At 53.2% G+C, this 26,624-nt stretch overlaps 9 protein-coding genes across 9 annotated transcripts; 5 read left to right on the top strand and 4 right to left on the bottom strand.

The window, feature by feature from the left end:
* Positions 1–97: 97 nt before the first annotated feature.
* C7974DRAFT_371236 (uncharacterized protein) lies at positions 98–4,830 on the top strand (the record flags this gene model as incomplete). Its single annotated transcript, XM_046140006.1, has 5 exons — positions 98–777; positions 1,003–1,114; positions 1,173–2,194; positions 2,539–2,628; positions 2,682–4,830. The coding sequence occupies 5 exons, from the start codon at positions 98–100 to the stop codon at positions 4,828–4,830; spliced, it is 4,053 nt and encodes a 1,350-aa protein (XP_046002829.1).
* Positions 4,831–8,832: 4,002 nt separating this feature from the next.
* On the top strand, positions 8,833–10,962 carry C7974DRAFT_14065 (glucose/galactose transporter). Its single transcript, XM_046135587.1, has 2 exons — positions 8,833–10,393; positions 10,449–10,962. Exons 1-2 carry the CDS (start codon positions 9,200–9,202, stop codon positions 10,758–10,760), a joined length of 1,506 nt encoding a protein of 501 aa, XP_046002828.1. The 5' UTR covers positions 8,833–9,199; the 3' UTR covers positions 10,761–10,962.
* A 2,113-nt stretch (positions 10,963–13,075) lies between these two features.
* Positions 13,076–14,052, bottom strand: C7974DRAFT_14039 (uncharacterized protein). The gene is made up of 2 exons (XM_046135580.1): positions 13,504–14,052; positions 13,076–13,340 (listed from the first exon to the last, which is right to left on the bottom strand). The coding sequence occupies exons 1-2, from the start codon at positions 13,924–13,926 to the stop codon at positions 13,224–13,226; spliced, it is 540 nt and encodes a 179-aa protein (XP_046002827.1). The 5' UTR covers positions 13,927–14,052; the 3' UTR covers positions 13,076–13,223.
* C7974DRAFT_14048 (major facilitator superfamily domain-containing protein) lies at positions 13,981–16,113 on the top strand. The gene is made up of 6 exons (XM_046135584.1): positions 13,981–14,453; positions 14,509–14,691; positions 14,740–14,895; positions 14,943–15,202; positions 15,403–15,720; positions 15,777–16,113. Exons 1-6 carry the CDS (start codon positions 14,089–14,091, stop codon positions 16,079–16,081), a joined length of 1,587 nt encoding a protein of 528 aa, XP_046002826.1. The 5' UTR covers positions 13,981–14,088; the 3' UTR covers positions 16,082–16,113.
* A 32-nt stretch (positions 16,114–16,145) lies between these two features.
* C7974DRAFT_298749 (coiled-coil domain-containing protein-domain-containing protein) lies at positions 16,146–16,826 on the bottom strand (the record flags this gene model as incomplete). The annotated part of the gene is made up of 1 exon (XM_046137708.1): positions 16,146–16,826. One exon carries the CDS (start codon positions 16,824–16,826, stop codon positions 16,146–16,148), a length of 681 nt encoding a protein of 226 aa, XP_046002825.1.
* A 208-nt stretch (positions 16,827–17,034) lies between these two features.
* C7974DRAFT_14023 (S-adenosyl-L-methionine-dependent methyltransferase) lies at positions 17,035–19,360 on the top strand. The gene has a single exon (XM_046135575.1). It carries the CDS (start codon positions 17,311–17,313, stop codon positions 19,111–19,113), a length of 1,803 nt encoding a protein of 600 aa, XP_046002824.1. The 5' UTR covers positions 17,035–17,310; the 3' UTR covers positions 19,114–19,360.
* Position 19,361: 1 nt separating this feature from the next.
* Positions 19,362–20,325, bottom strand: C7974DRAFT_14026 (uncharacterized protein). The gene has a single exon (XM_046135576.1). It carries the CDS (start codon positions 20,219–20,221, stop codon positions 19,463–19,465), a length of 759 nt encoding a protein of 252 aa, XP_046002823.1. The 5' UTR covers positions 20,222–20,325; the 3' UTR covers positions 19,362–19,462.
* Positions 20,326–20,719: 394 nt separating this feature from the next.
* On the bottom strand, positions 20,720–24,833 carry C7974DRAFT_382852 (allophanate hydrolase subunit 2-domain-containing protein). Its single transcript, XM_046140716.1, has 4 exons — positions 23,638–24,833; positions 22,293–23,590; positions 21,169–22,242; positions 20,720–21,121 (listed from the first exon to the last, which is right to left on the bottom strand). Exons 1-4 carry the CDS (start codon positions 24,821–24,823, stop codon positions 20,966–20,968), a joined length of 3,714 nt encoding a protein of 1,237 aa, XP_046002822.1. The 5' UTR covers positions 24,824–24,833; the 3' UTR covers positions 20,720–20,965.
* A 7-nt stretch (positions 24,834–24,840) lies between these two features.
* C7974DRAFT_14004 (uncharacterized protein) lies at positions 24,841–26,433 on the top strand. The gene is made up of 4 exons (XM_046135568.1): positions 24,841–25,346; positions 25,400–25,819; positions 25,870–26,184; positions 26,281–26,433. The coding sequence occupies exons 1-3, from the start codon at positions 25,213–25,215 to the stop codon at positions 26,075–26,077; spliced, it is 762 nt and encodes a 253-aa protein (XP_046002821.1). The 5' UTR covers positions 24,841–25,212; the 3' UTR covers positions 26,078–26,184; positions 26,281–26,433.
* The last annotated feature ends 191 nt before the right edge of the window (positions 26,434–26,624 follow it).

The raw sequence follows: 26,624 nt of genomic DNA, 5'->3' as shown, positions 1-26,624 counted from the left end.
GGTGCGACTTCACATAAGAACAGAGATCATCCAACTGCACGACCAAAGTCAAAGTTTAGCACCAACACACCAAATCCAATCAATCGTCTTGATCAAAATGGCTCCCTTCAAAGTCGCCGTGTACCTCTACCCCGCAGCAGATATCCTCGACTTCAGCGGCCCAGTCGAGATCTACAGCATGCGTCCGGCCTCTGGTGATGCCATTTTCGAGGTCAAAACATTCGGGCACCACGAGCGTATCACGTCGGAAAGTGGGACCATGGTCTATGTGCCCAACGGAACATTTGAGCAGCTCGAGGCCGATCTCCAGGACTACGACGTGCTCGTCATTCCAGGTGCGCAGTTCGAAGTGTTTGACAAACTACTGCCATCCAAAGAGGGTAAGGAGCTCACGGCACTCCTCCGCAAGTTCACGAGTCTGCCGCCTCGACAGGAAGCCGGCACGCGCATCCTGCAATCTGTCTGCACTGGGACCTTTATCCTTGCGGCCTCGGGTGTGCTAGCTGGTCGGACCATCACCACGCACCATATGGGGTTCGAAGAGTTGAAGAAATGGGCTGATTATGCGGCGGGTGGCGATTCGAAGGTCAACATAGTGAGGAAAAGATGGGTCGATGCAGGCACCACGGAGGCCAAAGTACGGATCATCAACGGGGCGGGCGTCAGCTCTGGTATAGATACTAGTCTGTGGATTTACGAGCAACTCGCAGGCAAGGAGCCAGCGGACTTTGTGGCCGAAATCGCTGAGTTTGAGCGCAGGGGAGAGGCCTGGGGCTTGTAGAGTCAGCGTTAGAAATGGAAAGCTGTGTGCTGATCACACGATCTTCGATTGCCAATGCTGTCGTAGTGCTTCAAGAATCGCTCGACAGAGCACCTGTGTCTGTGCCGGCAGAATCGGCCGCTGCTAACCACAAGCACGCCTAGTGGTGTGGGTCTTTGAGTAAACTAACGCGCGACCGCAACGGCCCGCGCTCGCACTCGCACTCGAACCGCACCTCACAGCGAACCAGAAGCCGGGCGTACGGAATTCACCACCAATATCTGCAATATGCCCCGACTAGGGTCTAAGAAGTCCCGGCATGGGTGCAAACAGTGCAAGGCAAGACGTGTAAAGGTGTGTATCGTGCAAAGCTAGCACACCTGTATACGTGAAGTCGCTGACCCCTTTATAGTGCGATGAGAATCGGCCGTGTGGCGCATGCGCCAAATACCGCGTCGAATGTAGTCTACTGGAGGGCTCGCTATCAGAGCGGGCGGATGTGTCACGAACGCCATCAGCTGGCTCGCCAAATGGCGACACGATGGACACTTCCACTACGGCCTCCGCGTCGCCACCGGCTGCATCGGCAACACCATCACTAACGTTCAATCACCACTATGATCATCTTCTGACATGCCCAGAAGCAACCTCTGGGGGCTGGATGCCAGACTTGGAGCTCATGCACCATTACACGGCACATGCTTACATGACCATGCCCGGGCCGGAGATGTCGAAGCAGATCTGGGGTTATGCCGTGCCGCAGGAAGGCTTCAAGCACCCATACCTCATGCACAGCATCCTGTCATTCTCGGCAAATCATCTTGCGTATATCAATATACCACGAGCGCAACATTATCGTATGCTCGCTTCAACACACCAAACAGCGGCCCTGACTGGCCTGAACAGAGCGCTTGCAGATCTCGGACCAGCAAACTGTCATGCTCTGTTCGCCTCAGCATCATTGACCATCATGAATGCCTTTGCAGACACTCAAACGCACTCGCGGGAGGCACTTGTGGACATCTTTCAGCTTCTCCGGGGCATGTCCTTTGTCCTCAACACAGCTGTACCGTGGATTGAGAACGGGCCATTTGCTGCCATCGTTCGGTCAGCCAATGGTGACAGCAAGCCAACAGCACTACTGTCCTCGTTCCTCGTCGAGGTCCAAGCGGCTGGGTGTCCGGACCCGAACGAGTCGCCTGAGAGCCAGGCCAGCCGTATCAAGGCGGCAGATGAGCTGCGGGAAGCGCTGCAGTACAGCATCGAAACATCGGGCCACGCAGCTCTACGGGCGGCGATGACTTGGCCGACGAAAATCACTGCAGAAATCCTGGAAGTGATCAAGGAGGGTTCAGACGCCAAAGTGCTTGACTTGATGAGGTTGTACTGCCGGCTCCTCGAGCTTGCCAGCATCGAGTGCTGGTTCCTCACGGGGTGGAGGGGCATCTCATCGCGGATCTGAATTTGGAGACGGAGCTACCAAAACGCAAGACGAGTAATCACGCATGGCAAACGTTCAATTCTCGGTGCACGCGCCGACCACGGCGTCCATGTTGGACTGTTCAAGTCAAGCTGAAGTCACGGCGATGGTGCAGGTCGGGCCGATGCTCAAGAGTGGCTGCTCGCCGAGGCAGCGGTGCGGGGCCGACGCAGGATCAAAAGCCGAGCAGCCCGGCGTCGGACGGCTTTTGAGACGACGACCTCCCACGAACTGCGGATCAACGATGCGGGATGGACCTGACTTCCCCACCGCAATCCGCGCCTGACGCGCCGCACAGGGCCAGCATCCACGAGGATGACTCGGCCAAGGCCAAACGGGCCCACCAGGCCTGCCTGAACTGTCGCAAGCGGAAGAGCCGGTGCCTGCTGTGAGTGCCCGCGGCCTTGTGCGCACAGCGCAGCACTGACAGACGGCGGCCAGCGACGAGCAGGGCACCATCCCGTGCCTGCGATGCAAGCGCGACAACCTCGAGTGCGTGCTGGGCGGCAGTAACCGCGGCGGCCGGCGCGTGCGCAAGAAGCGCATCGACTCGGACGCAGCAGGCCCCGGCCTCCCCTCGCTGGCAGCCACGGGGCCCGACGACGGCAGCTTCCACTCGCTCGGGAATCTGGGGACGTGGTCGCACGACGCGTCGCACGACGCTGCCGCCGCCCAGCAGTACGGCGAGCACCCCCACGCCGCCGGCTCCGACTCGTCCAACACGGACGAGCTGGCCTTCAACAACCTGCAGAACCCCTCGGACGCCCTGGGCATCCTGGCCCAGGTCGCCGGCGAGACGAGCTCCAACGAAGAGAGCAACGCCGCCATCAACAGCAGCAGTGCAGGCGCGGCGGCGGTCGTGGCCGGGCCTCTGGCCATGCATGCGCCGCCGCTGTCCTTCTCGTACCCGCTGCTCGACCGCGGCGTGCTGACGGTGCACTCGCTGTGCCAGCTGCTGGTGCGCTATCAGCAGAACTACCACCCCTTCTACCCGCTGGCCCCCGTGCACGCCTTCGACACGGCGCGCATGTCCGACATGGTCCGCAAGGAGCCGCACCTGCTCACTGCGATCCTGCTCATCGCCTCGAAGGACCTCGTAAACGAGCCGCACATCTACGAGGCATGCACCGAGCACATGAAGGCCCTCGTTGCCAACCTCGCCGCCGGGGGCGACGCGGGCATTGAGGCTGTCGAAGCGCTGCTCTTGCTGGCCGAGTGGGCGCCCTACACGCAGCTGGGCTCGGCCAAAGTAGGCAAGGGCGAGGAAGACAAGGAGTCGTGGATGCACGTGGGCATCGCCCTGCGCATCGCCTACTTCCTCGCCCTCGACAAGTACTCGTTCCGCTTCGTCGACAAAGACAAGGATTCGCAGCAGCACAATCGCAAGCGTCTGATATGGACTGCTGCCTACGTTTCCGATCGGCACATCAGCATCCGCATCGGGAAGGCGTTCTGGAGCCGTGGCCCTGGGCCGCTCACCACCCTCCGCCGTGAAGACTACCCTAGCCTGATACCTACAAGCCCCAACATTGAGGACTATGCGTCGATCTTCCAAGCAAATCTTGAGCTCACCCAGCTCTTCTCTAACGTGCATGATACCCTGTACAGTAATCCTGGCGCGTCCTTCCGCTCCAACATGAGCGGCAGCTACATAAAGTTCATTGATGATTTCCGTTCTGCCATATACGGCTGGAAGAGCGTGTGGGGCACACTGACCTGCTCTCCACCACTGAAAGCATGCCTCCTCATGTCCTATGACTACCTGCGCCTCTACACGAATGCATTTGCCTTCCAAGCCACCGTTCTCCGCGCGCTTCCCTCCGCCAGCAACTCCTCCGAACCTCAGTCCTCGTCGACCAACCTCGGACCCCAAGCTCCGCAACGCGTTTTCGTGAACAACGTCGGCGCTGTTGGCGACGCCCGCTTCATCTATGAAGGTCTAGATGCCGCAAAAGCCATCCTGACCACCGTCAACAACTTCGTCTCCCCCGAGACCAGCCTCCGCTTCATGCCCCTGCGGTACTTTCTCTACCTCGTGCACGCCGGTGTCTTCCTCTACCGCGCGCGCTGCACTGGCGTCATCTCCGGCGACGAGGACCGCGCGATACGAAATATGATCCAGGAAACCATCTCACGCATGCAGCGCAGCGCCGTCGGCGTCGAAGCCGGCATCCAGCACCCCGGCTCGCGCTACTCGCAGCTCCTAAAACTGCTCTGGGCCAAAGTCCCGCGCAAGGACAAGAGCAGCCGCTCCGCGTTCCGCCACCCGGGCACCAGCGTCGCCAGCAACGCCGTCGACCACAACGGCTTCCCCGTGCCCCCGCCCACGGGCACCACCGCCCAGAGCCCGCGCACCAGCTCCGTCGGCACCGGCGAGAGCCCCGCGCTCACAGAGCAGATGGGCGACTTCGGCTGGACCGATCTCAGCGCCGTCAGCGACTTTGCGATGCACGGCAACAACGGCATCCCCGCCGACGAAAGCGCCCTGTGGAATGGGTTTCTGCCGCTGGATCTGGGGTGGAGCGCGAATGGGTTTAGTCTCGATGGCGTGGGGTGGGAGGGCGGAAATGATCTCGGGATGTTGTTTTGAGGCCGGAAAAACGGGGGTCTAGGCAATGGGAAAAGGGGTGGGGAAAAGCGTAATAGGATGTGGAGTCAGTGTAATCCAACCATGCGTCAAGAAAGCAAGCACCATGTAAAAATAATTCTATACAACACCCTCAAATGACACTTTTTTGTTCAGGCTGCTTTCTGCGGCGAGCTTCAGTTATTCGTTTTTGATACAGAACTTGTAGCTGTTATAACACCTAAAGCTAGAATTCAGCTGGGCACTACCTGTATTATAGGCAAGAAAGTATCATGTAGAGGTTCTGCGCATTCTCCCTACGTTGCTGTCGCGAGTAGAATATCCGCCTCGTGGCCTTGCTGTGCAGTCTGCCGTTTATCCTGCAGCATAAGAGGCCACCCTGCCAAGAGCGTAAGGATGCGTCAGGATTACTATACAGGGTCTCGTGCACGTTAGAGAAGAGCTAGGTAAGCTTAAAGGTAGCTTAAAAGAACAAGGCATAGTCTTCTTTATTAGGCAACTTAGGGATTAAGCTAGGGTCGTCTTTACGGCAGATGTGTATAGGTTGGTTAATGCTCTTTGCGGAGTCGGTTTGGTTTGCTAGAGCTGTGGATTCCCTTTATTAGGTACTGAAGCGATTGATACTTTTCGCTGAACCAAAATGACTCTGCGACAACATACTAACTAGCTACAATAATGACTAAAGCTAAAACTCGGTTCAGGCTTCCCAGTCGTCTATGATCCGCCCCTTGACCCGGAGTCTATATGCTTCCACTGGGTGTTGCTCCAGACACTTCGCCACCGTGTTTGAGTGTGGAACTTATCATCAGATGTGCTGCCGCTGGGCACTGCGAGATCAGAGACACCCAGGGGCAATTAATTGGCTGTTCGATACCTGCTTGCAGACGCGGATGCCGCTGGTAAGGTTCTCCGTATTGCACACCCGGAGTCAGTTGATCTGCTCAGGATATAACAGACAGTGTTTAGTAGGTACCACCAGGCCATGTCAGGCTGGAATCGTAACAAAATGTACTGTTGTGTCAAGTCTAATCTTGTGTCAGATCTACTCGTATATCCTAGGTATACCACACCTAAAAAAAGAAGTAGAGGTGGTGTTCCCACCTCCTGCAATTATTCGGTAGAGCTGTTAGGGGGAAGGAAGCACGCTATAACATTTACTCTAGAGTACAGCGTGCTTACAATACTGTAGGAGCTTTCTTGCTTAGGCTAGAGGTGTGTGAAAGATACCTAGTTCTAGGCTGCGTTTGCGACATACTAGGAACCGCAGGAGGAGAGTGCCGTTTCGTAACCAACAGCCTGCTCATTCCTTTCTCTGACACAACCTCTACACACGTCTATGATACTATACCACGCCTAACACCGAGATTTCTACGTCTCAGCCTTGAAAAACATCAAAAGTTGACATGGATCAGACACCACTCTTCGCACAAGCCAGCAGCACACCCGACTCCACTGCATGCACCACCACGCCCTACATCTCTTCAACCCTTCAAAGTCCCCCGTCACGTCTCCGCGCTACACACTACCGTCCAACACGTCTAACACGCTCTGTAGATAAGCAACCACCCAGCTCCCAGGCGCAAAGACCACACACCGCCACCCTACGCCGTCTGGCCCGTCTGGGGTACTGTGCTAGCGCGCCTCTCCCGCCATGCAGGGTGGTCTGGCTGCGTCTGCGGGCGAGGGCTCCTGGGCTGGCTATTTGCTAGGGGGGTGTAAGGGTGGCGAGGTGGAGCGAGGGCTGGGTCTTGGGGTCTTGGGGTCTTGTGTTTGCGTTTGGAGGCGAGGTTGTAGACAAGGTGATTGGGTGGTGGGGAGAGCGGGAGAGTTGGGGATGCTTGGGTGCGGTCTGGCTAGGGGTGGGAGTGGCTGCTGCGCAGTGTGATGATCACTTGAGGTTTGAGGGTGGTGAGGTCTTGGTGACGCAGGGGTTGGTCACTTGCCACAATGTGGTGGACTGTATAGAGATGGGTGCACAGGTGAATAGGACGGGTCGTTTTGTGGGCAAATAGTAGAGAGTATGAGATTGATACTTCACCTGAGTGGAATGCTTCATACCTTATGAGAACAGAGGTGTAATCCAGACCTTTTTCTTTCTCGTTATTACGACCAAAAGAACAAATGCGCAGGAAATGAAAGGCATCAGTAGCAACAAAAGAGATTAGACGATCTGCTCGTCTGATCGGGCGGTAACAATTGAGCCATAGTGCCCATCTCCGAATGTGTGCAGTGCAGTACATACTCTACAAATGATTTGTAGATCAATTGATCGGGAACCGATGATAGGCGTAATGTAGACCAAGTAACGTCCAGAGTGGGACAATGGTGCTTGATACCTACATGAAGATCTTGTGAATCTTCATTCGTAGGTTGAAATCGTGATTTTCGATCGATTGACGACTTAAACGAAGTGGAAGCCGCCGCCGGACTAGAGACTGGTGTTACTGATCTGTGTTGATCACTCGAAAGAACGCCACACGAAGTATCAGCCATCAACATGTGACCATCTGGACGCTATGGTGAAGTCTCGTAAATCGTGAAACTGTAACATGAAGGGATTCAATATTGTAGTGGAGACGAGGCTGGAGCGCCTTGTCAGGCGGACTGTATCGAATGTGTTCAATTAATCGTGTTGAGGGACGCTCCTTACCTAAGGCTAAGTGTAGTCCGTAGCCAAGACCGCAACAGCCCCTCAAATCGCCATCTTCGAATCCCATTAAGTCTCAACGCCCCACCACCAACCGACTGCGCGGCAAGCTCTAGATCCCACCCTAAACACCTTAACACGTGAGCTTATGCGCTTGCCAAGGTATGCTTGCAGTTATGCACGGCCTGATCTTTAGCGCACCGACAAACCTCCCGCTGGTTGCATCGCAACCAATTGAAACAGACCTACATTTGCCGGACTTGCACCAACACGTCACGAATACTCACTCTTCATGCACAGAATATCGCTAGAAGCCCGCTAGAAGCTCTCGTTGAGGCCCTCAAGCTCAAGCCTGAGCTCACGAGCATTCTCTGGAGACCCCGCGGAGGGGCAGCTGGAAGCTCTGGGGTCGGCGAGTGTTGGGGTAGCACGAAGTGCTCTTGTGATATCGTAGTTCTAGCAATACAACAGGGATACTCAATTTGTATGTGCGCGAACCAAGAACAGATACCGCTGCTACGCACAAGCTTTGCGGATTGCGAGGATTGCAGTCGAACGTCGTCAGTGCGCCTATTCCCGACAGACAGCTCCCAAGAGTGCCGTATTGCGAGCCAAGTCTCTTCCTCACTGTTGGATCTCATATCATCATGGTTGGGAAAGCCACAGATACAGCTGGTCATAATCCCTCAGACTATAGCAAGCCGACTTGATAATACCGAATCAGACTCGCACCTGACGGGGCCACCAACGCCCATAATCGACTGACCATCTTCATAACCCATGTCGTTGTCTGTTCCAAGCGTCGTAAGCCAAGAGGCCTATGCTAGGCTCGACTGCCGAGCGGAGAATTAGCGCAACGAGACCTCCCTAGGCCTTTTGCGGTAGTACACCTCGCCTCCTGGCCAATGCCCGCCACCAAGCCTCGCCTTGCAGTGCTTGTATACGTCTTGGGGGTTTGCTGTCATGAAAATCAGATCCATATGCATGTGCCCACTGAGATCACGCAGATCTGGGCGGGAGGGGCAAATTTCTAAGTTTTGATCCACGATCTACCCACGAAACACGGAGTCCCCGCGCTTCGCGCAGAACCTGCTCCATTTCGTGGGTCCACTATACTGGCCAACTCCGTGGGGTTGTGTCGTGGAGATTGTTGTGGAGCCCCAGCTCTCTGGACTCGTTCACCTTGAGGCTCAACAACGCGAGTGGGGCGACCTGGGGACAGACGCATGCACTACCTTAGCTCGATGAGATCTTTATTTAATTGGCTACTTCTGTGCTTCAGCCGCGAAGTCGGCTGCACTCTCGGGGGCAAACTTGTGTGCTAAGGGACACTACTCCGGTGCTTGTCCAACCAGAGCCTTTCTCCACCGAAAATTTGCGGATACTGGGGTATCGTCGACGGATCATCGCAGTAGTGTCAGGCTCTAGTTCCCCTCTAGACCTGCATTGCGGCGGTGTTCAACCAGCGCCAGCCCAGGATCGTTGGCTCGTCAAGTTGGAGTCTGGACGGCACCAGCCATGTCGCGATGCACATCGCGTGCAAGCTGGGAGAAGATATATATCCAGTCGAGTATGCCCTCGTTGAATATCATCAGCTTCAAGCTTTTCCAGCTTCTTCAGCATCTGAGCATTGCTTCATAGATCTGCTTAGCTCCTGTCTACCTTCGCACCTCACAACTACTTTTCCACATCAAAACCTTTCCACCCCACAACTACCTTTCCACAATGGTTCTCGGACTCGGTGGCTCTCAGGAGCCCACTTTGGACCAGGTCCACGAGCAGCAAGCTCGTCGTCCGTCCACTGTCGAGGTCATCAACGAGGATGTCCGCCGCAAGAGTGTTGACAACCGCGTCGTCACTGGTGCTTCTCAGTTGACTACCAGGCAATCCATCATTCCCGTTGCTTTGGTCACACTCCTCTTCTTCCTCTGGGGTTTCGCCTACGGTCTTCTCGATGTCCTCAACGCTCGCTTCCAGGTTGCGTTGAGCATCTCTCAGGGACAGTCATCTGGTCTCCAAGCCGCCTACTTTGGTGCCTACTTCATTGGTCCTCTGACATACTCTGGTTGGTTCCTTCGCAAATTCGGTTACCGCTACACCTTCATGCTCGGTCTGGGCATCTACTGCGTCGGCGCCCTCATGTTCTGGCCCTCCGCTGTCAAGCGAAGCTTCGGTGGCTTCTGCGGCTCCATGTTTATTGTTGGCTCTGGATTGTCCACTCTGGAGACCTCCGCCAACCCTTACATTGCCGTTTGCGGTCCTCCCAAGTGGGCTGAGTTCCGTCTCGAGCTTTCTCAGTCTTTCCAGGCTGTTGGCTCCGTTGTCGCACCTGTATTGGCTTCATTTGTGATTTTCAAGAACGTCGGTACAGACGGTAAGAGCTTGGAAGCCGTCCAGTATGTGTATCTTGGTATTGCGGTGTTCGTGGGAATTTTGGCGGTGGTGTTTTACTTCGCTCCCATCCCCGAGATCACCGACTCCGACATGGCCGACCAGGCTGAAATGATGACCTCTGCTACTGGATACGTCGATAAGCCTCTTCGCAAGCAGTACACACTCTTCTTTGGTGTTGCGGCTCAGTTTTGCTACGTTGGCGCTCAAGTCGGTATCGCCTCCTTCTTCATCAACTTCTTCACGCAGGCACACCCCAACCTCACACTCACCGAGGCTCACCACCAGGGCGCCAACTACTATGCTATTGCGCAGGCTCTCTTCGCCGTTGGTCGTTTCAGCGCTGCCGGCTTCATGTACGTTGGCATCAAGCCCCGTATGGTCTTGCTCGTCTACCAGACCGCCATCATGATCTTCCTCGCTGCCGCCATTGGTGTCAACACTGGTAACCCTAACTGGGGCGGAATTGCCATCCTCATGGTTGTTCTCTTCTTCGAATCTTGCATTTTCCCTATCATCTTCGCATTGGTAAGCATTCATCACTGTCCTCACACCTCGAATCATGTCACTAACTTCGGCACAGACTCTTCGTGGCCTTGGTCGTCACACCAAGCGTGGAGCTTCCTTCCTGGTCGCCTCCGTCTCTGGCGGCGCCATCGTTCCCGTCATCCTTGGCAATGTCGCCGACCGCATCGGCACCCAGCGCGCCATGGTCGTTCCCCTGGCTTTCTTCCTCATCGCCTGGGCCTACCCCATCTACCTCAACATCTACAAGGCCAAGGAGCTCGACGCCTACACCGAGTCCAAGGTCGGTACCGCTGAGGAGGGCACCGTCGACTTCGACTCCATTGTCGCCACCAAGGATCTTGAGGCTGGTCGCTACGAGAAGGCATAGATATCTTCTACTATTTGATTTCCAGGAGTTTGTGGCACGGATTGGGATGATACATGGAATGGCTTGTATGGGATTGTATATGGCCCTGCGAAAGACTCCTGATAGCCGGATGGAGCCTTGTATATAGACCGGCTTTGCATATACGCTCTCCATACCCCATGATTACACGATTACGAATGAGAATGTCTTTTCTAAAACCTTCTGCCTTATTTTGCATCATTTCGAGTCCCTCTTCTTATTTGATGATCAACTCACGAATTTTGGCCCAACATTAGGTACTGAGCATTGAAGTCAAAGCAGCCAAGTGCGAAGAAGCCGGCCATGACACGACCCGAAATACTCACTCTATTTGACAACATAGGGACGAACAAGGAATCAGATGGATCGGAGGAATTGGACGCTTGTTGGCGACTAGCGTCACGATGAGCCGCTAGCATATTTCCAGCGAGGAATGTCGGGCAACGATACTTGAGCCCACTACAAGTCTCTACCTAGTGATTCAATATATCAGCCCCCTCACAAACATTACCACAATGTTAGCACACACTTTTATTATGATATGTTCAGAGAGGGAGTGTCGATCTGTCGTCACTTGTGCCCGGGGTCCAGAATTCATTGATGAATCCTATTCCAGCACTCTCGCCAACTCTTGTTCAAGCGCCCAAAGACCATACAATTCGTGTATATAACACAAATACCAAACACAGGTATCAGACAAAAATGTATAATTAGAGAGCTACAAACGATCAATGTCTAGGCTAAAGACGACTCTTCTAACCCGTCTGTCTACACGTATCCCCCAACGCCATAAACGCCTTCTACACTAAATCAATGGTAACGATGCGATCTAAAATCAAAAACATACTAAGAGACCATACAGTGACACATAGAAGCCTGATACCTGGACAACAGATCATCGCGCGCCTATGCGCCAAAACAAAGAGACCCCTAAAAGAGCAAGAATAAAAAGCAAGACCGGAGAATGAAAAGAGGAGATGGCGTTACATCTAACGCTGAATACCACAAATGGGGCAGAAATCAGCAGTCAGATCCGAGTTCGCGGCGCCGCAGTTCTCGCATATCCATGAGCCGGGCGCTGGGGACCCCGCTGGAGCTTGAGTAGCGTGTCCCATAGCGGACTGTAGCCACGCACCGGACTGCTTGGTCCCTTTGTTGCAGATGGGGCACTGATCGTACCAATCCATGTTCCAGGAGTAGCACTCGCTGCATTGCCACATGTCTGTGGGCGGGGGGTTGGCGGCGCACTGGTTTTGGGAGGGCTGGTGACACATGGTTGGTGGTGGATGGGGTGAAGGTGTAGTTGGTGTTTTTGGGTTGTCGTGTGGAGGTTTGTTTCCTGGGACTGGACGGTTGTGTTGTTCCAATGGTGTATAAGAGATGTTTGAGCAGCAGAGTGGGTAGAGAGTAATCGAGGGATGGTGCTTGGTTGTTTGAAATGGTTTGAAGGTTGTTGTTCAGTGTTGTGAGCGTGACTGAAGTGATGTTCGTGTGATACTGGTGGTTGATCGATGCTGAAGTTGTTGATGATGATATGAAAGGAGAGAAGCAAGACGACTTATACTCCGACAGCAAGATAGTGAAGCAAAGAAAGTGTCACAGTCAACAACGTAGACAACACTCATTATGCCCTGATCCCTGGTGTTGACCCTGATGTTGACCCTACCAGAGGGGCGCGCAACAGTGCCCTTCCAGCTCGAAGGTCCTCTCCAGCTATCCTGGTGAGCATCGTGACTTCTCCAGACGGTGAAGCTCTAGCAAAGCTTCATCCCTTGGATGGTCTGCATCCTGTCATTGCCCACGCAGGGGTTGCGTTGATGTCGGGGTCGCCGTCATAGCGCCGCTGTTGTCGAGGACCATAGTGACTCCGAGGGCCATGTGATGGCTGTAGTGCAGGCGAATAGTGCACGGAGCGGAATTGCAACTTCAGCCCTACGGCATGCATCTACTGTATGTTTGCACGGACCAGCCTCATTGTGCCCACGATGCAAAGCCACAGCCACACCGCAAGACACGGAGTGACGCAGTGTCGAAGACCCCTGTACTTTATGAGAGAAGGCGACGGATCGGACCGAAGCCACGTATAACACCATTCTTATACTCATGTTAGTGACGACTGTCGTCTTTGCCCTTCTCTTAGTGTACTTCATCGTAACTGGGAAACCGGAAGAATTCCTTTAGCATGAGAACGTGCTCGAGCAAGGATTAACAAGCTGGAATAGTTTCATTCTGTTTGCTTGGTCTCTAATACTGAAATGAGCTGTATCGATAGTTTGGTGAACCTACTAATCGTCCCTTACCTGCCACAGGCTCATAGGCCTGTCTGCCGCGCGGAAAGGGCGTCACTTAATGTTACACAAGATGAAGTGCCCACCAGGCCAGGCTGTACAGAGCCCTTGACAAGGCTACCACTTTTCCCATATCCGAAAAGGGTTACTACCATCGTCATTGTGGTGAGCGCCTCGTTTGCCTGCTCATGTCCGCCTTCTCGCATAGCGTCAACCGCAAAGAAGCGGTGGCGAGCATCGTGGTCACGTTGTGCTCAGAGGGCGAACGAGGGACCTGCCCAGTACTGTCAGCAATGCATGGTCCTTGAACAGTAGGTTCGTCTACGGAATCGGTTGCCGACAGACGTTCAGACAACGACGTGACTAGCGCGCAACCCGTCCACCCCTCTTTCCGCATCGAGCAACCCGAAAACCGAGGTCCTGCGCAACACTCACACCCAATTATTTTGCCGTGGTTCAACAATCCAACTTGATGACGCGGGGCCCCAGACTTCCCCCCAGACGTTTCCTTCACACGACCCACATGTTATCCACTTGCTCGCTAAGCATCGTATCTTTGTGTGCTTCTCGCGAATCAAGACCGCCTTGTCATTAGCGATCCACCGTGGCGCTGTCTGGGCGTGCGTCAACGGCAAAGCAAGTGGCTTGGATAACGGTGTCGGGTATGGGTAGGCGACGACGTCAGTACATAATTGTTGCTGTTGGAGACAACAGCGCGTGCTGGAGATGCAAGAAGGCGTGGATATTGACGGTAAAAGAACAGCAAACGTGAGCCGAGGACATTCCGTGAGTCTGGGAAATGCATGCTTTAGTGCCGACATGGGAGAGATGCACATGGCTCCGTGATGAGCAAGGTACATTTAGACGACGCGACTGCAAGCGTGAACGCATTCAAGAAAGATCGACATCGGCTGTTCACCGATGCCGGCTTAGTTTGACGTCGTTGTATACAATACTGCCCTTCCGTCCCGTTGCTGTCTTGTCCCAGTGCCTGCTCTCTTCTCCACCATCCGATAGCCACCATGTCGGAGAAGCCCTCCCACGAGCGCATTTCGCGCGATATAGACGAATCGCCAGTACGCAAGACATCTGTCTCACGCTCCATAACTGGGCATGGCGATAAGGGCAAGAGCAAGGCAGATGAAATTGCGCGCATCGACAAGCTGGCGACCGCACCTGGCGTTACGGCGGAGACGTTCGCGCATCTGGACGAAAAGAAGATACTGCGCAAGATGGACTTGCATCTCATTCCCATGCTCGCTCTTCTGTATCTCCTGAGTTTCCTTGACCGCGGAAACATTGGCAATGCGAAAATCGAGGGTCTGGTGGAGACACTGGGTATGACTGGCGCGCAGTACAATTGGTGTCTGACCGCATTCTTCTTCACGTATGTCTTCGTTTAACCCTGAGGGCCCTGAACACCCCAGCTAACGGGTGTCAAGATATGCCGCCTTCGAAGTGCCCAGCAATCTTCTTTTGAAGAAATTGAGGCCGTCCGTCTGGCTGCCGACTATCATGGTGGCCTGGGGTATCGTCATGACGTTGATGGGTATTGTCAAGAACTACGAAGGGCTGCTGATCGCGCGTATCTTCCTTGGAATTACAGAGGCCGGCCTATTCCCAGGGTTCGTCTCCCATACGCATCGTTCATGTGATCATTGCTAATCGAGTAGCGTCGCGTACTACATTACGATGTGGTATTGTCGCCACGAAGCACAGTTCCGACAGGCGCTCTTCTTCAGCGCAGCGTCTGTCGCCGGAGCGTTCTCAGGTCTTCTGGCATTTGGAATCGCCCATATGGATGGCGTTGGAGGATTAGAGGGCTGGAGGTGAGTTGATTCGGTTCACTGGTTGAGTGATGGCTGACACTGTGTAGATGGATCTTCATTCTTGAGGGTATCCTGACTGTCCTCGTCGCTATTCTCGCCTTCTTCACGTTGTACGACTTTCCGGAGACAGCTGGCTTTTTGACTGAGGAAGAGCGGGCGTTCGTCGTGTTCAGACTCAAATACCAGGGTGCATCGAATGAGACAATCAATGGCCAGCGTGTCGCGCAGGACGATACGTTTCAGTGGAAGTTTGTCAAGTCTGCATTCTTGGATTGGCAGATATGGACCAACATTTGGGTCTACTGGGGTACGTACTCGATTGCCCTTACGTTGTCCAAGAGGCACGTGCAAAGTGCTGCTCTTCTCCACGAATCGACGAGCTTTCTGAGGCTGCGCCTCAAGATCGAACGAAGCATGTCAAGTGGCAAACAATGCGACTCTCAGATCTCTGAACAGCAGGTGTAGGCTGTTAGAGAAACTCTTCTATATCGAACTGACAAAACGCAGGTATCGTCTGCCCCTTGTACGGCATATCGCTCTTTTTACCCTCGATCATCCGCGGTCTGGGCTACACATCTTCGACTGCACAGCTCTTGACTGTGCCAATCTACATCACCGCCTCTGTCCTCGCGATCGCGGTAGCTTGGTGGAGTGATCGCGTCGGCAAGCGTCACCCCTTCATCCTCGTTTGCCTTTGCATCATGGCCGTTGGCTTCATCATGTGTGTTTCAAGCGGAACTCCTGGTGTAATCTACGCAGGTGTATTCATTGCGACATGCGCTCTCTATCCTGCGTTCCCAGGAAACATCACCTGGCTATCAAACAGTGAGTCTTGCCCTACTTTGACCAGACCCGAACTTTCGATGCTGACACAATGTCAGATCTTGCTGGATCTACAAAGCGCGCTACAGGCCAGGCCATTCAAATCGCTGTTGGCAACCTTGCAGGAGCCATGGCCTCCAACTTTTATCGCACGGAAGACGCCCCTCGATATGTCCTTGGACATGCTCTGGAACTTGGGTTCATCGGAGCAGGTATAATCGGCCTTCTTGTATTGGTGTTCAATTACAAGAGGATCAACGCGAAACGGGAACGTCAGCTGGCGGAGGGTGCGCACAACGGGTATACTCCCGAGGAGCTCGGCGAGCTTGGTGATCGTGCTATGACGTTCAAGTATGTCTTGTAAACGGCTGTGTCAGATGCTGGATTCTGCACATTAGATGCAGATACCCACGAAATGAGAAATTTGCTCAGTAGTCTTGTATGCCAGTTTCGCCCGTCAGGACCTTCTCTTTCCCTTCGCCGTCCGAATCAAAGTCAGATTCCATGCTGTCGAAATATGCATCCTGAATGTCTCGCTCCTTCTCATCATCATACTTGTCGTTCGCGTCTACAGTCTTGTAATCGAAGTCGTCGTCCGCGCCGCTCAAGAAGCGCTGTGTCATCTCATCCATCCACCAGGTCTTGCCCTCTTCTTTTGTCATCGGCACATCGTCCTTGTCCTCTTCCATAATCTGACCTTGTGGCCCTCGAGTGTATACGAAGAGCGACTTCGGATCGGTGTGAGCGAGGGCGTCTTTCTTGGCTTCGGCGCGCCACAAGTCGGTCGACATCTGGCCTGAAAAGCCCTTACGCTGTCCTTCTGCCTCGCGTTCTCTGGCAGTTTGGAAGCGGCGAATGAGTCGGTCGTAGAGCAATGGGTCGACAAGTTCGAGGGAGGAGTCGTCGAAGTATTCGGGGTGAACTTCTAGATAGCGCTTTCGGCGGTTTTTCGCGACAAGACTTTGTGCCTTTCCCTCCTGCTTTTGGCGCATCTGGTCGCGTGCGAAGACTTCGTCTGCGTCTGCTGCATCATCCGCATCCATAGGCAGAATCTTGCTGCTGTCGGCGGCATCCTGCGCGCTCGCGGGTCGTAGAGGTTGTGGTGCCATTGTCGGAATGCCGGTCATGTATGGCATTATCTGCAGGTTGTTCGGGCCAGGGTGTAAGCTTACTGACTTGTGCAGTGGAGAACGAACGTCCATCTAGAAAGTGTGTCTCGATAGGCAATGACGCCACACGTCGCGCTACGCCACACGTGCAGCTAGCGTCGAACGTGCCTCGGGCCCCGAACCACTCGAGGATGTTTCATCCGTGCATCAATCATCTGAAACATCTCGCTAGACCAGGTGTCCTTCCATCCCCTTCAATTCCTAGACGGTCATCCTTCCTCGTCCCTGCCTTGTCTCCTTCGCGTTGTGTATATTACGCTGCATTGTTTCTCCCGCAGGCCGAATATACTCACGGATGCACGGTCCGTCAGGAAGTCGCCTAATAACCATCTGTTCTTTGTGCATACTTTTTCTTACTCCATAACTTGAACATAACATACACCTTGGACATCTAAGAAAGAGCTGGATTTTACGTCTTAGAACCATGTCAACGAGACAGAAGAGGCAAAGTAAGCCTAAGGCTTCAGTGCCAGCAGCGCCGCCAACACCCACAACACCATTGGATGCAGAGCGTCAGCCTCAGTATCTTCCAGCGTCAGCCCTTCTTAAGAATGTGACTCGCGCGCTGGCCCTAATTCTCATCGCTGGAGTGGCATCTCCGGTATCGCAACTCAACCTTTCACCTGTCTTTGGGTCAATTCCAGCATCATTGCATCACCAGCAAGCAATGACATTGACGGCCCTAGGAGGACTCGGCGTCCGGCGATTGCTGAAGGGCTATCTATCTGTGGATGTCTCTGCATGGGTCACCGTTTTGGCGTACTGGATACCCCTTATTCAGTGCTATCTGTTCCCACACAGCACTCAACTTGGCATTGACTATGGTCCTTTGATTGTCGAGTCACTCACGTACTTTCCTTTACTGTTCCTCTCTATGTACGCTGTTTCAGACCTGCTGGACACGGTCGACTTCTCTCGATGGGATTTGCCTTCTGCGCTCGGCGATGCAATCCTACCAATGTCTTCCTATATTGGCGTGTCATTCATCGCTAGAATCTTTGGCGGACTGCTTCCTACTGTCATTGGACAGCACGTATATTTGACGCGCGTTGGCTTTCAGATGCTGCTTGCATCAGCGTCTGCTTTCATCACCCCTTCGAAACTTCTGTTCCTGGCCTTTCCAGCAATTCTGCACACGCTCTGGATCAACCCTCACAACCCAGCAGACCAGGCTTTCCAGTCGGCGAATTCGACTCTTGTAGCCACTCACAACTACACGATCCTCGCTCGCCAGGAGTCGCTGACTGGCTACGTGTCCGTGGTCGAGAACTACGCGGATAACGCTTTCCGCCTGATGCGTTGCGACCACTCTCTCCTCGGTGGAGAATGGCTCGTCACACCCGAGTCATACAAGAAGGGCCAACGCCAGAAGGAGAGTATCTTTGCTGTCTTCGTCCTTCTTGAAGCCGTTCGTCTGGTCGAGAACCCAGAGCTTGAACCCATCGGATCCATCCCCCGCGCGTTGGATGTCAAGCCCACACCAGAATCCGAGAAGTCTGCCCTCGTCATCGGTCTCGGTATCGGCACAGCGCCCAATGCTTTGATCAAACACGGGCTCAACACAACCATTGTGGAGCTCGATCCCGTTGTCCATAAATACGCAACAGAGTTCTTCGGCCTTTCGCCAGAGCACACAGCCGTCATCTCCGACGCCGTCCGTTACGTCGCAGACACATCAGTCTCCGCCCCGAAATCTTACGACTACATCATCCATGACGTCTTCACCGGCGGCGCTGAACCCGTGTACCTGTTCACCACTGAGTTCATGCAAGGCCTGCACGCCTTGCTGAAAGACGACGGCGTCGTGGCCATCAACTATGCCGGTGACCTGACGCTCGGCTCCACCAAGCTCGTGCTGAACACCATCCACGCCGTGTTCCCTGCCTGCCGTCTCTTCCGCGACACGGCCGCGCCCGATGACCATAAGGAAGGCGACAGCGATTTCATTAACATGGTGATTTTCTGCGTCAAGAACGACCTTGGTATGGGAAAGAAGGCTATTGGGTTCCGCAAGGCCACGCAAAAAGACTTCCTCGGCAGCCTTGCGCGCAGGAATTTCTTGCAGCCGAGGGAGGAGTTAGAAGTCAAGTATGAGTATACCGAAGGTGCAGAGGTCATGGGCAGGGCTGACGTCGCTGAGCTGGAAGCGTATCATGAGGAGGGTGCTGTGAGTCACTGGAAGATTATGAGGTCGGTGTTGCCAGCTGGTGTTTGGGAGATGTGGTAGATGGGAAAGCTGTGAGGGGCTTTACGCCCCTCGAATCTTGTTGTAAAGCTCAAGATGTTCAAAGTGTTCTAATTACAGACCTCTTGGTCCACTTGGACCAACAATGAGGTGTTTCGTGAGCACTACTTGTCGGCATAATCAACATGTTTTCAGACTCGTTGACGAATGTGATCTGGACGATGTCATAGGACACTCTCTGGGGCGCAGGCTCGGACTTTTGTAATGAAGTGCATGTTGGTGCAAATGTAAAGACAATACTGCGTTGGAATTACTTGGCTCTAAGGAAACAAGTTGGAATCTCTCAAGACAGTGATTATCGACTTACACCTTCCTGCACTTACATCCCGAACTAGAGGATGATAGCAGCCGGCACGATGAGCTGAACACACCGCCTACGGTCCATCTCCTTCTTCAACATCAACAAGCACGTCGCAACAACCACATCCTCTTCGACACCCATCTTCCCACCTACATCCTCGCCCAGCTGTAGCTCACCCCCGTTCCCAGCGCTACAGCTCTTACTCCCCAACGTCCTCGTCTCATCATTCCGAATCAGCTGCGCCGCTCTCACTCCCTGCACACTAAGCAGAAGCGCAGTCCCCGTCGCACCTCCTGAACCAAACCCCTTCTCCCTCTTGTACCGCCACTCGCACGTGCGCCCATCCGGGAGCATGAAGATATGGTTCCTGCTGGTCCACTTGGACAGCGTCTTGATCTCGCACCCCTCACGATCCAGTCTTTGCAGTACGGGGTCTCTGCCCGGGCCAAAAAAGTACTCGGTCCCGATCAAGCGATTCTCCTCGGCGTCGGTAAGTGTGCAAGTCCCTGAGCAGCTTTGTGCGCGCGTCGATGTGTACAGTAGAGTACCGTCTGGTTTGGTGACTGAGATAGAGCGCTCGCTGGTTGAGATGAAGGGGCGCACGATGCCGATTCCTCTGGCGTTGATGAGGAGTGTTTTGGTGAGTGTGAAGGGCGGGGTGGAGACGGCGAGGTTAGTGTCGCTGGCGATGGAGACGGTGTCTGCAATTATGAGGTCTTTTCTTTCTTCCTCAGAGAGTGTGGAGATGTCGAGTGGTGCTTCTTCTCTGGTGGTGGTAGTTGTACTCATGGTGGGTGGAAGGAGGCGAGGTTTGAGGGGATGAATATAAGTCTCCGTTGTTAACTACGTAAAACTGAGACTGAGCGTCGCTTCATAAGTAGAGAATATTTCACCAGACTCGGTAAATTTCTTGAAGACTCGTTCTCGCATTTTTCGTATACTGGTCTTCATAGGCGTTCTCGTGGTGGTAAGGCTGAGTCGTGGAGGCTGAGCGCGATGCGTGATGTAGCCAGGCATTGTTCATTCTGCCTTACCATAACCGCTATCCAGTTAGTGCTGACATGTCGTGATAGTGTTGAATTAGTGCTGCCGCTGCTCGTCTTTTTGGCTGCGAGGTGCTGATGTGAACTATTGCAATGTTCCTTCCCAAATGGAAGAACGTACGGATTTCATACAAACCTCCAATAAGAGACATGGTTCTGGAGCGCAGGCGTCAGCAGTGATGGTGTATCCACGTGCTTTCGCCCCACAGTCCTATCCTTATAGCATGACCAGTAGTACATCGAAGGAAGAGATACATTTCGCGACAATCATTTATTGACTGTAATCAAGTTCAATCGGCAATCGTGTAACGCAATCATAGGAATCCGTAAATTCTGTCTGAAGACTTTCTTAGGAGAGTATGTGCTTGGACAAAAACTGACTCGTGCAGAACTGCAAGTGACTTGTCGATTCTCTACTCGCTGTTCAGAGCGTGCAATGAAACTCAAGATACACAAGCTACGCAGTTTCGAATTGATTGTGCAACAGACACTACCCCTTCTTCAGTAGCGCGAGATGCCCGCCAGCTGTCACCGTATCACCCGGCTTCACCAACAGCTTCTCGACTCGTAGCTTGGCGCCATCTGCTACTGCCGCGTCTGGGGTCTTTACCGCGATCTCGAGCTTCATGGCCTCGAGAATGGCAATCTGCATTGTTAGTTCGTGCTCGCAGTCAAAGTGCTGAGATGACTTACAATACTCCCTTCTCCGACTGTATCGCCCTCCTTTATTTCTACTTTCCATACGTTGGCATCTACTGGCGCTTCAACGGAAATGATGCTCGGATCGTCCAGAAGCTTTTCGACAGTAGATTCATCGACTTGGTTTTCAGCCTTCTCTTTCTGCCAGCGCTCAAACGATTCGTTTTCAGCTTTTGTCATCTCTTCTTGAGCTTCTGCTTGCTTTGCGCGTATTTGTTTGACCTCCTCAGTAGTTTCTTGTAGCAGCTTGTTGTGATCTGCCATGCTGAACTCAACGTCATCATACTCAAATACGAACTTGCCGGCTCTGAATTTCCCAAGCAGGTCATCAAGCTCCTGTTCGCTGACTTGGTAGTAAGTGAGAATGTCAAAGTCTCTGAAGATCCAGGGCTTATTGAAGCCAGGTTTCTGTGAGTAGTAATCAAAGCAGGGCACTGTCCGCCCAGTCATCTGGTACCCTCCTGGCGAATCAACGGGGTAGATTGACATGCAACTTCCCGCCCAACCGACCGTTCCTTCCGGTGTGAATACGCGCGAAGGGTTCATCTTCGGTGCATTCATGCGTTGTCGAGGATCGACTGGCAGAGATACCGTATTACCGCAGAAGAAGCCTACAACGACTGCCATGAATTGACCGTTCAGATAGATGTCTTTCAACTGCTGAGAAGTGAAAGCATTGTTCTTCGCAACGAAGGAGAGGTTGTCAGGGAGGTATGGGGCGTGAGGACGCTGGTTGGTCATGTAGCGCTGAGTGGCTTCGTCCTGGAGCTTCGATTCGAAGCTGATCGGGAGTTTGAAGACTCTTGTGGGAACTTTGGTCGATCGTAGATCGCCGAGTCCTTCCTCGATCTCCTGTAGATGCGACACAAGCTCGCTCCGAGGTAGCTTGGCGCCATCGTAGTAGACCAGAAGCGTTGTGCAACAGCCAACTGTGTTGTAGAGATTACCCTTAACCTTTTCAGGTGTTTCCGAAGAGCGTAATGCATTCTCAAGCGCTGTGACACGACATCTATGGTTAAGATCGAAGGACTCGTTACCGTACTCGACAAGGAGATGATCATCCCCACCCTATACGACTGTTAGTCTGATTGAGAGCAACTTCATTGCATCTTTATTACCTGGCGATACCGCACTTGAGGAGTGTCGTTTGTTGCTGCCTTCTCCCAGATGACTGCTTTCCCGATCTCACATTGATGGAAATCAACGTGCCCATGGAGGATGTCGATAGCATCAAAATTGCTCTTGCTCTTAACGGCTCTCTCGATCGAATCTAGGAAGTCGTCGTTGCGTTTCCTCTTCCTGAGAGCATCTTCTAAGCCGATCCTAACATACTTCAGTGTATTACCAGCCTTGAGCTGTCCGAGCTTCCACCAGTCAGCCCGAACAATAGTTGTACTGCTTGTGAAACCACCAAAGTTGGGACAGTCAACAGGAAAGATACATGGATCGTCGCCCGTCCAGTTCAGTGTGCCGAGAGGATACCCGTATTCAACCAAGTTGCTGGGATGCGCGCCACCCTCGCCACCGTCAGATCTCGCCCACTTCGGCACAGGTCCAATGAGTCTGATTCCACTACGAGATGCATTGTGAGAGACCTTCCACTTTGTATCGTAGATCATTTTGATGTCTTCTGGCGCAAAATAGCCTTCGTCGTGTGGCCCCACCATTGCTGAGATTTCCCAGTCCATTTTGTAACTCAGACGCAGACGTTCTGGGATTGTCACAGTCTCGATATCGGTGGGCAAGTCTGCCCTGATCTGAAGTAAATCTCCAGGCGCCAATTGTCGACCTTGATACCCGCCAATTGCCACCAAGGGAGAGGTCGACTTGGAACCAAAGTAGTCAGCCACTGATGGCAAGCCACCGTAAATAGCGAGGTAGGAACGGCACCCTCCCGCAGTAGTTTTCCCGATCTTGAGTGTTTGTCCAGCTCCAATCTTGACATTAGTCCACATTGGGAACTCGTCTCCGTCCAGCGTCATGTCCATAGGAGCACCACAGAGTGCTACAATAGCAGGCCCGACAAATCGAAGTTCGGGTCCACTTAATGTAATCTCTAGACCTTCAGTACCGCGCGCGTTACCAACGAGCATGTTCGCGATTTGGAAAGACATCACATCCATAGGTCCCGAATGTGGTATGCCCTTACCAACTGTTGGTCGTCCTGGAAGATCTTGAATGAGGGTGTAGGCGCCAGCTGAGATTACATCAATCGCATGTGGAGCGAACTTGAAATTTTCCAGAAAGCTGGTCATTGTGTTGCCAGAGGTAAATCTGGAGTCATCCAGTATCTGTACAAGAAATTCCAGGTTGGTCGGAGGTCCTGATAATGAAGAACCCGTCAAGAGCTCTCTCATGCGCAGAATCGTCTCGCTTCGAGACTGCGAATGAGCCATTGCCTTCGCTATCAAAGGATCTATGCATGATTAACTCTAATCAAGCCTGCGGTCTTGTCCTACGTACCGTAGTTGGGTGTAATGCGTGACCCAGTGAAGACCCACGTATCGACACGGCTGCCGGGCACATCTTTCCACTCCACTTTTTGAAGTAGACCTGGTGACGGTGCATAGTCTCGCAAAGGGTTTTCCGCGTAGATCCGAGCCTCAATCGCTGCACCGGATGGCTTTGACGGCTGCATCTGCTTGAGAGTTGACCCTTCTATGCCACCCTTGCCGGCAAGCTGAGCGTCTGCTTGCCTTAGCATCAAATCCACTAGGTCGATGTTGTAGCAGAGCTCGGTTATGCCGTGCTCAACCTGAAGCCGTGTGTTCATCTCCAGAAAGAAGAAGTCGCCTCTTTGGTCGTCTACAAGAAATTCTACCGTCCCTGCGCTACCATACTTGATGGATTCTGACAGTCGCACGGCAGCGTCCCCAAGCTTTTGTCGCAGTTCAGGGTGTCTCTCGACAAATGGACTGGGACATTCTTCAATAACTTTCTGGTGCCGTCTCTGAATCGAGCATTCTCTCTCGCCGAAGTGAACAGCTTGGCCCAACCCGTTGCCAAAGACTTGTACTTCAATGTGGTGGCTAGCTGGAAAGTACTTCTCGATAAATACGCCAGGGTTTTTGAAAAGCGTCTGCCCGCGGGACTGAACCATTTTGAAGCCCTCACGTACTTCCTCGGTCGTGTTGCAAGTGACAAGGCCCATCCCGCCACCACCGCCTGTTGCCTTTAGCATGACAGGAAAACCTATTCGTTCGGCTTCTCTTGCAGCATCTTCCTCATCCTTGACGAGACCTTTGGTACCTGGAACGACGGGCACATCGGCTTTAGAAGCTAGGTCTCTGGCTGTGTGTTTGACACCAAATGCTTCAATCGCCTCTGGTGAGGGCCCAACCCAGACGAGGCCAGCCTCGCTCACTTGTCGTGCGAAAGGTGCATTCTCAGAAAGGAATCCGTATCCGGGGATGATGGCATCTGCACCCTTCTCTTTCGCAATCTTCAAAATGACTTCTTCATCTGTATAAGCAGTTGCATTGCTACCAGGTAGAAGCACGGCATCGTCGGCATCTCGGACATGGCTGGACGCTGCGTCTGCTTCTGAGTAGATTGCAATGGTCTTCACACCTAATTTCTTCGCGGTCCTACAGATTCGGACCGCAATCTCTCCACGGTTGACAATTAGCACAGTCTGCAACTTCTCCATTGCTTGATGTCTACTTGAAAGCGACTGTCTCAATGCACGTATTTGATAGCCATCGACCCCGCGCCCGCTTCCGCCTTGTCCGCTATCTCACGAGTCCACCATGCCGGCAGTGACATGAGCGCGGTCCCTAATGCAGTTGGTACCTTGGGCCGTTCGTGCGCCATTTATGGTAGCTCGATGCGATGCTGTACTGCGGTTGGTGACGGTTGAACGCGTCGACGTCATTAGAGCGCGGATGAGAAGAGGGGTTCTGTGATAACACCCGTAGAAACAGACGCTGGACCCACGACGCTACGGCCATAGCACGGTAATACGACATGGATCAGCGCTTTGGGCGGATGAAACATCGCGAGAAATTATGAGATTACCTTTCAAACAAGACACTCACGATGCCGGCCAGCAAACATCCTGTAAAAATCAACGTTGATCTGGGCGAAGGGTACGGCAACTTCAAGTGCGGTCCAGATGAAGAGCTGATCCCATTGATTGACTACGCCAATGTGGCGTGCGGCTTCCACGCTGGGTAGGTCCAACTCATTCTCAGTAGAATGAGTTCCTCCTGGCTGACGAGATCAGCGACCCTTTAATCATGCAACAAACTGTGCGTGAGTGCAAGAAGAACTCAATCGCAGTCGGAGCACATCCTGGCCTGCCTGACATCCAAGGATTTGGCAGAAGGGAAATAAAGATGTCGCCCGAAGAGCTAACGGCGATGACGCGATATCAAGTGGGTGCGCTCAAGGCTTTCCTGGACGCCGAGGGCATGCCATTGAATCACGTCAAGCCGCATGGAGTGCTCTATGGCATGATGTATAGAGATAAGGAAGTCTGCAGGGCAGTATACGAGGGCGTCCCTAAGGGAACGACCGTATTTGGCCTCGCAGGCACTTTACACGAAGAGGTGGCGAAAGAAATGGGTCTGCCGTTCGTTGCGGAGCTATACGGTGACGTTAAGTATAGTAAGGATGGAACGTTGGTCATTGACAGAAAGAAGAAGTAAGTGTGTACTTGGCAAACATCTATGCCCCTGATTTAACAAGTTTCAGACCCTGGAAACCCGAGGAAGCTCAAGCACATATCAAGAGCCAGGTCGAGCATGGATCTGTGACAGCGGTCACGGGCGAACTGGTGCAATTACCGATCGGCGACCATCAGGTGTCGCTCTGTTGCCATTCGGATTCGCCGGGTGCAGTTGAAATCGTCACGGCAGCACGCCAGATCATCGATCAGTTCAACACGAAGCATTTCTCGTAGTCACGATGCATTAGAGAACCGAAATAGTCGTTGCTGACGTTCTTTATCGATAAATCGCTCGGTCAGCTCGGAAAATGCGAGCTGGCATCTAATTTTAGAGACCCGAGGTATGGACCAACCTGTGGCGCACCACCGCAACTAGCTCAATCATCTCTGGTTCTCGTATGCACAAAGTTGACTCGTGCTGAAAGAAAAGTGGACAGCAAATTTTGTATATATGGCAAACTACGATCCCCTACTCATGCAGCACACAGATCGAACACAATTCAAATACAATTCAGCATGTTTTGCTTTCGCCGTTTCGTACCTATTTGGACCGTGGTCGCCGTGATCACGCTGCTATTCTTCATCACTCACATCCGCCCGGAACATCATTATCCTCTGGAAGAAGCTGCGTACTATCGATCCGTTGATACGCTCTTTGCATCAGAGAAAGAAGCACTGCTAGAATGGACAAGGTCCACTAAGCAACTCGAACTCAACTGGGAGCCTGTTGGCCCAACAGTAAAGTGAAAATGTCTCGGGACACAGAGACATCACCAGACTG

Source organism: Boeremia exigua, assembly GCF_020726555.1.
Source record: "Boeremia exigua strain MPI-SDFR-AT-0100 chromosome Unknown C7974scaffold_1, whole genome shotgun sequence".
Taxonomy (NCBI): Eukaryota; Fungi; Ascomycota; class Dothideomycetes; order Pleosporales; family Didymellaceae; genus Boeremia; species Boeremia exigua.
This window is presented reverse-complemented; position numbering and strand designations above follow the sequence as displayed.

Bases quoted from the DNA above. Each gene is read 5' to 3' on its own strand.
- C7974DRAFT_14065 (XM_046135587.1), top strand. From the start codon at position 9,200: ATGGTTCTCGGACTCGGTGGCTCTCAGGAGCCCACTTTGGACCAGGTC. The intron at 10,394-10,448 runs GTAAGCATTCAT...ACTTCGGCACAG, and splicing joins TCCCTATCATCTTCGCATTG to ACTCTTCGTGGCCTTGGTCG.
- C7974DRAFT_14039 (XM_046135580.1), bottom strand. From the start codon at position 13,926: ATGTACCTTGCTCATCACGGAGCCATGTGCATCTCTCCCATGTCGGCA. The intron at 13,341-13,503 runs GTGTGAGTGTTG...AGTACTGGGCAG, and splicing joins AACCACGGCAAAATAATTGG to GTCCCTCGTTCGCCCTCTGA.
- C7974DRAFT_14048 (XM_046135584.1), top strand. From the start codon at position 14,089: ATGTCGGAGAAGCCCTCCCACGAGCGCATTTCGCGCGATATAGACGAA. The intron at 14,454-14,508 runs GTATGTCTTCGT...ACGGGTGTCAAG, and splicing joins CTGACCGCATTCTTCTTCAC to ATATGCCGCCTTCGAAGTGC. The intron at 15,203-15,402 runs GTACGTACTCGA...GACAAAACGCAG, and splicing joins CAACATTTGGGTCTACTGGG to GTATCGTCTGCCCCTTGTAC.
- C7974DRAFT_14023 (XM_046135575.1), top strand. From the start codon at position 17,311: ATGTCAACGAGACAGAAGAGGCAAAGTAAGCCTAAGGCTTCAGTGCCA.
- C7974DRAFT_14026 (XM_046135576.1), bottom strand. From the start codon at position 20,221: ATGAGTACAACTACCACCACCAGAGAAGAAGCACCACTCGACATCTCC.
- C7974DRAFT_382852 (XM_046140716.1), bottom strand. From the start codon at position 24,823: ATGGAGAAGTTGCAGACTGTGCTAATTGTCAACCGTGGAGAGATTGCG. The intron at 23,591-23,637 runs GTACGTAGGACA...AATCATGCATAG, and splicing joins ACGCATTACACCCAACTACG to ATCCTTTGATAGCGAAGGCA. The intron at 21,122-21,168 runs GTAAGTCATCTC...CTAACAATGCAG, and splicing joins CAGTCGGAGAAGGGAGTATT to ATTGCCATTCTCGAGGCCAT.
- C7974DRAFT_14004 (XM_046135568.1), top strand. From the start codon at position 25,213: ATGCCGGCCAGCAAACATCCTGTAAAAATCAACGTTGATCTGGGCGAA. The intron at 25,347-25,399 runs GTAGGTCCAACT...TGACGAGATCAG, and splicing joins GCGTGCGGCTTCCACGCTGG to CGACCCTTTAATCATGCAAC. The intron at 25,820-25,869 runs GTAAGTGTGTAC...AACAAGTTTCAG, and splicing joins GTCATTGACAGAAAGAAGAA to ACCCTGGAAACCCGAGGAAG.